Genomic DNA, 9,125 nt, shown 5'->3' on the forward strand with positions numbered 1-9,125 from the left:
GGGTCTTCATGTTGTTTGAACTAGGCTGTTACTGCTGTTGCTTGATGATAAAATTAGTGATGCTGTTTGTGGATGAGACTACTTGACAGGTTTTCGTTGTCCTAACAGAGAGGAAGAAGCTATCCAATTAGACGGCCTAAATGCATCCCAGATCAAAGAAATCAGAGAAAAATCTGAGAAGTTTGCATTTCAAGCAGAAGTGAACAGAATGATGAAGCTAATTATCAATTCTTTATATAAAAATAAAGAGGTTAGTGCCTTTATCAATAGATCACATTAGAACATGGAGGAGAGTGTGTGTGTCTCTTCTGGAATTCCTGACTACTGGTTTCTATTTCAGATTTTCCTGAGGGAGCTTATTTCAAATGCTTCGGATGCCTTAGATAAGATACGGTTGATATCATTAACTGATGAAAATGCTCTGGCTGGTAATGAGGAACTTACAGTCAAAATCAAGGTAAGATGCATTAGATACAAACATCTCTTTCAGAGGAGTGATGGGAGGAATATAAAAAGATGGTCCATCATTAAATCTAAATTTTTTGGCTTCATACTGATGCAAATACAGACTAGGACCACATCCAGACCCTTGCAATTAGATTTATCAAAGACTACTCTTGTTTTAATGGTGAAAATATATTTCTGATTTTATAAACACTAACTGAAGTATTGGAATATTTGGAAGGGAGGATCTTCCTCATTTCTGTAGTTACTGCAAATTCCTTTTATTGTAGCCAGGCATATTTGAATGGGTAATACAGTTAGCCATTTTTAGGGGGCACTGTGTTATGTATTAAGATTCAAAGTGAAGTCAAACTGCATTTCTCTTTATTTTTTTTTCAGTGTGATAAAGAGAAGAATATGCTTCATGTTACAGATACGGGTATTGGCATGACAAAGGAGGAATTAGTTAAAAACCTGGGTACCATTGCAAAGTCTGGTACAAGTGAATTCTTAAACAAGATGACTGAAATGCAGGATGATAGCCAGTCAACATCTGAGTTAATTGGCCAGTTTGGTGTTGGCTTTTATTCTGCTTTCTTAGTAGCAGACAGAGTTATTGTCACATCAAAACACAACAATGACACTCAACATATTTGGGAGTCAGATTCAAATGAATTCTCTGTGATTGATGACCCCAGAGGGAACACTTTGGGACGTGGCACAACCATAACGTAAGTACTAAGTTTCTTTGGATTTAAAATAAGTTGTGTGATACAGTTTTCTTATTAAAATGTGTGAGTGACTTCAGTGTTGTGACTCATAGTATTTGATTCTTGTAATACAGCTTTATTGAGTTTAATAGAAACATGCAGATTGTAAACTGCATCCAACATAAGAAAACCATGAGCATCCTAAGAACTGTCAGCAAGTAATTCCGGACAGTTCAGCTGCATGCAGGCTCATTCAGTTCCTCAGCACAACTGGCAAAACCTACACAGTGGCTGTAGAGCTTTGTCTTGGAAACTGGCTGCTATTTATGCACCAGTGAGACTGGCCTGATGCAAATTTCAAATTACGGGTAGATTGACAGTCCTGTTTTCATTGCTTTCATGAGCAGATAAATTTACTTGGTCTGGGTTTAGAGGCTGTTTTCCTGGAGAAGGCACTTAGCATGAAAAAGTTGATCTTGGTGCTCCATTTTCAAGCAAAGCCTGTGAAAGCGCATCAAGATCCTGATGAGTACCAATATGATTTAAGGTTTTCCTATAGACTTTTGGATACTGTGTTCTGCCTCAAGTGATGAAAACAATAGCCCTTTGTCATTGGAGTAGTTCAGAAGGGATTGTATTTTTTAAGGGATTCTTTGAGCTGAACTTATTAAAACTGACTTGCATAAATCTGAATTGCTATAGCTGCAACAGGAAAATGCATCTTCTCCTATAAAACTACGTCAAAATACTTGTCTGGCACTTAAACTGAAGGATTTTTTTATTTTCTTTAGCCTTGTCTTGAAGGAGGAAGCATCTGATTACCTTGAGCTGGATACTGTGAAAAATCTTGTAAAGAAATACTCACAGTTCATAAACTTCCCCATCTACGTGTGGAGCAGCAAGGTAAGGGAGCATTTAACTGAGCCTTGCACAGTATGAGCTTGGGTTGTGAAAGCTGTCTGGCCAGATCTTTCAGGAAGGGTGAGGACATGTCAGAGAGCTGCTACTTGTCTAATTCCCAAAATTCTTCTGTTCCTGACTCTTCTGGCTAGTATTTTACTACTTAGTTTCTCTCCAAAAATTGGTCTGTTGCTAAAATCACAAACTTTAAAGGAACTTGGTTTTATTCTGACTCAAAGAACTTTATCAAAGGAAAAAGACTGCTGATTACTAGGAAGGATTGTTCTTCCACTGGCTTTGTTTGGTAGATGGAAGCTTTAAGTTTTCAAATGGAGTCATGGTAGGTGTCCTCCTAAAAATAGGGCATTGTCTTAAATGTTAGACCTGTTCTGATGTTTTCTTGCTGTAGCACCAATTTAAAATCCACCAAGTTTCTGATTAGCTTTATGAAAAACTTTAATTTGAGGATGGTCATCTCCCAGTTTGTTGAAGGAAAGTGTGTATTCATGAAAATTTAACAAAACAGTATAGAGAAAAGTTTGCAATAGACAAATAGCACAAATCAAACTAGTGCTGTGAGAGATTAAGCTGTTTGAGAGAATACTAGAACATCCCTGGTAGGAAGTCAAGGTGTTCAAATCCCCAATTTCAGTTGTCTCTTTAGACAGAGACTGTTGAAGAACCCATTGAAGAGGAGGAAGCAAAGGAGAAAGAAGAAACAGATGATGATGAAGCTGCAGTTGAAGAAGAGGAGGAAGAAAAGAAACCAAAAACTAAGAAGGTAAGCTTTGTTAAACTTGGGGTTCTGGAACTCAGCTGGTTCACTGATTTTGCAGAGGTGCATTTCAGTAGTGTGCACTTTCAAGGACCAATCCCTTTTAAGTGGAGATGTCTTGGCAGGATAGTAGATTGTAAATGAAGCAGACTTGGTTGAGGTCAGGCAGATGACTGACAAGAGCCTTGTGGGGCAGTGGTCACAGAGCTAATTATAAGTATTTCAGTGAACTGCTTGAAATGGTAGCAGGCTGCAGTAAGCTGACACTGACTAGTTTTAAGTATACTCTGCTGGGAAGCTTTTTCCAGAGCAGCAGTAGAACAGAAATACTGGTACTCAGTGAATGTGTTAAATGTACATAGAACAACACAATACAATGTCGACTAAACATTTGTTCCCACGTGTTGCACTAATGCATATACTTGATTGAGAATGTCCAGGCCATTGCACAATTTTGTAAATTAGCATATGTGGTGGTTTTTACATGCTATTTTACGTGTTGGCTTCAGTGGAGTGTCTTTAATTGACCTAAGCTGAAGTAAAGAATGAGTCTCTTCATACTGTGTGGTGTTTACTTACCCAGGTTGAAAAGACTGTCTGGGATTGGGAGCTAATGAATGACATAAAACCAATCTGGCAGAGACCATCTAAAGAAGTTGAAGAAGATGAATACAAAGCTTTTTACAAAACCTTTTCCAAGGTAAGCTCTGAGCCTCAAGATGATTCCAAAGCAAATGGTTTGCTCTGGTATCTCTTGCTTTGTAAATAAAACTGAACGCTTATAGGATGGGCTGTTTCTGAAGAATTAATTAGTTGCTGTCAGGACATGGAATTGCAGAGCCTGGAAGGTATAACATCTCAGTCTGGAGTTAATCTTTTTTCCAGAGAAAATATATTGACACCCAAGTGTTGAGTGTCCTAGGTTCGGGAAGTAATGTGGTCCATCTTATGTGAAGCTTGCTGGTGTGTCTAAATGTTAACAGGAAAACTTATATTTAGTCTGAATGGTGGTGCTTGTTGCACATGGTGGAAGAAAAAGGGAGGTACAGCTTTCTAGAAATGTCTTTGTGTCAGTACAGCATAATGTGTTAACTTGGGAGTCTCTTAACTGTGCTATGATGATATTATATTGGTTATTGTGCTATTGGCTATCTTTTTGTGATTGGCTTGTTGAAAAATAACAAAACTTAGTAGGTCCTTAGGAAGGTTATTTTTGTGAGTAACTAGGCTCTTGTAATTTAAACTCTTGTCTCCATGATAGATTCTAACAAAGCATGGTTAGGTAGATTAGCTGCAAAATAATGGCATTTATTTGGCAAACGAAGGTTATTACTGGAAATATATTAACTCTGATATTTTCCCCATGTCATTTAAAAGCATTTTCTCTCCACAGGAACATGATGACCCAATGGCATACATCCACTTCACTGCTGAAGGGGAAGTAACTTTCAAATCCATCTTGTTTGTACCTAATTCTGCTCCACGTGGACTGTTTGATGAGTATGGATCCAAAAAAAGTGATTTCATTAAGGTAGGACAAGCAAGTGTGTGGACATGGTTTCATGTAAAAAATAAGTCACTAAATAAGTAACCTGGCTGCTGTCTTCTCTTTTAATTCAGCTGTACGTTCGAAGAGTCTTCATCACTGATGACTTCCATGACATGATGCCCAAATATCTGAACTTTGTTAAGGGTGTTGTAAGTATTTAATGTCCTACTATCATTTGATTATTTTTTTAATCTTTAAATGCTGTCAGGTGTACTTAAAATTTGCTTCCCCAATTAGGTGGATTCTGATGATCTTCCTTTGAATGTATCCCGTGAAACACTTCAGCAGCATAAATTGTTAAAGGTAAGCTAATTGGTCTTAATTTTTCATTGTAAGCACATGATTGTAGCAAGCCTTAGGAGAATAACAGCTTGTTTCTTTTTGTTACATAAGGACTGTGAAATTAAACTACAGGAAATTCACACACTGCTGTTCTCAAAATACCTGTGTCTACTTTAGATCAGAGACACTAAGTGTTTGGAATCTGTTCTTTTTAGTGGGGTTGAATTGAGGGCTCTTCAAATGCTTATTGTTGTAACTCGATGCTGCTTTTTTTAGGTGATCAGAAAGAAACTTGTTCGCAAAACTCTTGATATGATCAAGAAAATTGCAGAGGAAAAATACAATGACACATTCTGGAAAGAGTTTGGTACTAATGTAAAGCTTGGTGTTATTGAGGATCACTCCAATCGTACACGACTGGCTAAACTTCTTCGCTTCCAGTCCTCTCATCATGAGAGCAACCTCACAAGCCTTGATCAGTATGTGGAAAGAATGAAAGAGAAACAAGATAAAATCTACTTCATGGCAGGGGCCAGCAGAAAGGAGGTATGTGAGAGTGAAAGAAAGAAGAAAGGGGTAAAAAATATTACAGCTTCTAGTTTTAGTACTATGAACATTGTGAATTATGTGTTTGCTGTAAATGTGGAGCCTCCATGCTTATGCTGCTACTGCAGTTCAGTTTTTCTTGTACCAACGTTTGTCAAACAGTTGTACAGGTTTCAGTAGCTGCTGATACAAATGCAATTAAACTGGAATCTTATATGTTTTGTCCTCTTAGGCTGAGTCCTCACCATTTGTTGAACGTCTGCTGAAAAAGGGCTATGAAGTGATCTATCTGACTGAACCTGTAGATGAGTACTGTATTCAGGCTTTGCCAGAGTTTGATGGCAAGAGGTTTCAGAATGTAGCAAAAGAAGGAGTTAAGTTTGAAGAAAGTGAAAAGTCTAAGGAGAGTCGGGAAGCCTTGGAAAAGGAATTCGAACCACTTCTAAACTGGATGAAAGACAAAGCTCTAAAAGACAAGGTAAACTATTCTGTTACATGCAGTGATTATTTTTAAATGCTATTGTACTTGCTACAATGCACCTTGCAGATTATTTGAGCACTTGACAGTAGCTTCTCTGTCTCGATAGATAAACATGCTTAATATCTTTATTTCAGAAAGATACTGAGTTAGAATATGATCTTAGATGTTTTTCACAAAATATTGAAGTGACCGAAATTTCAGAGTTATTTACTGTATTTGCTGTATAAGCTATTATCTCTGAATATTAAGGCACTTATTTTCCCTACAGATTGAAAAAGCTGTGCTATCTCAGCGTTTAACCCAGTCTCCATGTGCTCTTGTGGCTAGTCAGTATGGATGGTCTGGTAACATGGAAAGAATCATGAAGGCTCAAGCTTACCAAACTGGGAAGGATATATCCACAAAGTAAGCTTTCAGTTATGTATCAGCAGACATGAAATGCAGTTAATGGCCTCCCTTGCTTGCTGTGCCCATACCAAGCTTCCATCTGGTTCAGATGATCCTTGGTGTTTTTAAGGTCACTTATAACCAAGGTAGTCTCCATTATAGCCTTACATTTTTTAATTCAAAGCTCAGTATGTAAACCTGCCTGGTGAGCAAGACTCATCAGTGACATTTGCTATCTGTCATTTGTTAACAAGAGAAGACGAACTTAGTAGCTTGAATGTTTTTAGAATTAAGCTAGTATTAAAGTGGGATGGGGGGAATATACTTGTTGCTGTGACTGTCACCAGTGTTCATGGGTTTAAAGATGTCGTTGGGTCCTGTACTTTAAAACTTAGTGATGTGACTTCTCTTTTTCTCAGTTACTATGCTAGCCAAAAGAAGACATTTGAAATTAACCCCAGGCATCCACTGATCAAGGACATGCTCAGGCGAGTCAAGGTAAATAAATAACAGTAGTGAAACATTGACTACTTAGCTGCACACAGCCTAATTAACAGGTCTGTTTTGGCTTTTCATATTCTTCCACATTAGGAAAATGAAGATGACAAAACCGTTTCAGATCTTGCAGTGGTATTGTTTGAAACTGCAACTTTGAGATCAGGATATATGTTGCCAGACACTAAGGAATATGGAGACCGAATAGAAAGAATGCTTCGTTTGAGTTTAAATATTGACCTGGATGCAAAGGTTAGTTTGTCTTCAACTTGGGGCTGATAATGGACTTTACTGTTGCTACATCTAAAAAGTGCAGCTCCTTGATTCACATGCATTCAATTAAATGTATCCAGCTTCCTGCCATGTAAGTGGGCCACCAGAAGCCCAGCCATGAATCTGGACTTCCTACTCATGTTTTCCCTTCCCCACCTCTTCTTTCTAGTTGCTTGAGATTCTGCTGCCTCATTACACTTCTCAAGTGTTGTCCTGTCCCTAGCTAGGTGGTGGTTCTACAGGAGTAAATTAGGGATCAGAGGCATGTGTGCCTATCTCTTTAATGGAGAAATTTCTAAGTGGATGTAAGTAATATGGGTTCTCATAATGCTATGCAAGAACTTATCCTGGGTATTTTGCTGGAGAAGGCATGACAGTGGGTCAGTGCTAAACAGAACTTGCCTTCTCCTTCAGGTAGCTTGGGGCAAACATTAGGATATTTCCATAGCCTGTATTTAGCTAGTCCACAACTAGCAAACATCCTAAACAAGTAAAGCAAATTGCTTGTGACTGTCATACAGGTGGAAGAGGAACCTGAAGAGCCTGAAGATGCAGCTGAGGACGCAGAGCAAGATGAAGAGGAAGTAGATGCCGATGCTGAAGACAGTGAAACACAGAAGGTAGGGGTTTGTTTGACACTTTCTTGCCAATATTTATGTGCAGTTTTGTCTGTGGTGCTTCCTGGAAATAAATTTGTTCACTTTGTTTTTGTCTGTAAGCTGTGGAAATATCACAGATAATCCAAAGCTTTTATCTCTTAAGCTTAATTTAGCTCCACATTATCCAAGTGTCATCTTCTTACAATACAGTTTGATATGGAATTTGTGCTACCTTTCCCCCCCCTCCAAGAAAAGCCTAGAAAACCTCACACTAAAATCTAGTGTCATGAACAAAGATCAGCAAGAATGTAGTTTTTCAAGTGCTTTTACAATACAGACTTGTAGCAAGACTACAGACAGCAGCATTGCTTCTAAACAGTTCAACTATCATGTGAAGTCAGCCTTCACTTAGTTAATGGCTGCAGTTTTAATGATGTCTTGATGGATATGCTAAACCCTTCCCATACCTTAGTTTCTTGGGAAAAGACCTGCAAGATGACCTCTTGAGACTAGTGCAAATCTATAGCTTACAGAGATGTAATTTCCTACAGGAGAATGCTTATTGTACTATAGCTACTTAACTTTGATGCAGTATAACCTGTGATTACAGTAATACAAAGTTTCTGTTCTCTGGAACAGCTCTTGTAACCTTTTTCCACTTTCAGAAAGCAATATCCTGATTCTTTCTTTGTCTTGACAGGAATCCACAGATGTGAAAGATGAACTGTAAACTACACTCAACTACTGTCCTGCATTGGGGGGTTAAGAGGGAATGTGAATTAGATTGTTTTGGTTTTTTCCACTGTAAAATGTTGAGGGATGGTATGGGGTTTAAGGGTAAAGGAGGGTTTTTTTAAGTTCACTTTTCTAAAAACATTCCTCATGAATGTAAATTTGTATTATTTAACTGACTTGGTGTAAAATCTTGTCATGTACAAAATAAAATGTTCCCAAACACCACTAACTTTAAATTTATACATGCAAAGCTCACCTTGTGGGCTGGCACAAAGAAATAAAGGGATGGATGGTCCTTTGCACAACTGGGCAGTTGGCAATCCTCGTGCCTTTCCATGCTGGCACAGCCACACCAACTAGTGTAGCATAGGGCTATGGTTGGGTTTTGTGTTTACAAGCCTGCTGTGCTGCTTTGCCAAAAGACACCTGGTATCTGAGAGCTGTGTTGAACTTGCTAGTTGAAGAAAGTATTCACGTTATGTATCTACTGCCATCTTAAAGTTGAGACAAGGCATTTAAAAAAGGCATTAGAACTTGGGCTGGGCAGTTGTAGCTTTACAGCTGAGATGGGGGGAATTCCTTTCACTAAGTATGTGGACAACCCTCATCAGAGTTGGCTTTACTGCCTGTGAGCTGCTACCATCCTCTGTGGTACTTGGAAACCCTGCCTTTGTACAGCAGTTTGCTACAGGCTTTTTTTAAAGGTGTGGAAGTTCTTTTCTCATGGTTACTCCTTAATGCTGTTATTCCTAAACTTTATCACTATTGTTCTGTGTCTCTTTAGTATGGCAAAGTACTATAGATACTTAATATAACTCAAACTAAATCTATTGACACCAAATTTTAATGCAGACAGGTTAAACGGGAGGCACCACTTCTATTCATTACATTAGTTTTATGTAGTGGTTGGAAGAAGCACTGCATTTTCTCAGTAGTGCCTCTACTTTAA

The 9,125-nt window shown here is 38.3% G+C and overlaps 1 protein-coding gene across 1 annotated transcript; it reads left to right on the top strand.

Moving 5' to 3' along the window:
* Positions 1 to 108: 108 nt before the first annotated feature.
* Positions 109 to 8,401, top strand: HSP90B1 (heat shock protein 90 beta family member 1). The gene is made up of 16 exons (XM_029963349.1): positions 109 to 250; positions 341 to 457; positions 844 to 1,175; positions 1,946 to 2,057; positions 2,719 to 2,835; positions 3,413 to 3,529; positions 4,223 to 4,360; positions 4,450 to 4,527; positions 4,616 to 4,681; positions 4,937 to 5,206; positions 5,439 to 5,684; positions 5,956 to 6,092; positions 6,494 to 6,572; positions 6,666 to 6,821; positions 7,364 to 7,462; positions 8,142 to 8,401. The coding sequence occupies exons 1-16, from the start codon at positions 209 to 211 to the stop codon at positions 8,169 to 8,171; spliced, it is 2,136 nt and encodes a 711-aa protein (XP_029819209.1). The 5' UTR covers positions 109 to 208; the 3' UTR covers positions 8,172 to 8,401.
* Positions 8,402 to 9,125: the final 724 nt, after the last annotated feature.

The sequence above is a fragment of the Manacus vitellinus genome, unplaced genomic scaffold (assembly GCF_001715985.3).
Source record: "Manacus vitellinus isolate BGI_N305 unplaced genomic scaffold, ASM171598v3 scaffold_5_pilon, whole genome shotgun sequence".
Lineage (NCBI taxonomy): Eukaryota > Metazoa > Chordata > Aves > Passeriformes > Pipridae > Manacus > Manacus vitellinus.

Bases quoted from the DNA above. Each gene is read 5' to 3' on its own strand.
- HSP90B1 (XM_029963349.1), top strand. From the start codon at position 209: ATGATGAAGCTAATTATCAATTCTTTATATAAAAATAAAGAG. The intron at 2,058-2,718 runs GTAAGGGAGCAT...TTGTCTCTTTAG, and splicing joins TCTACGTGTGGAGCAGCAAG to ACAGAGACTGTTGAAGAACC. The intron at 6,573-6,665 runs GTAAATAAATAA...CTTCCACATTAG, and splicing joins ACATGCTCAGGCGAGTCAAG to GAAAATGAAGATGACAAAAC.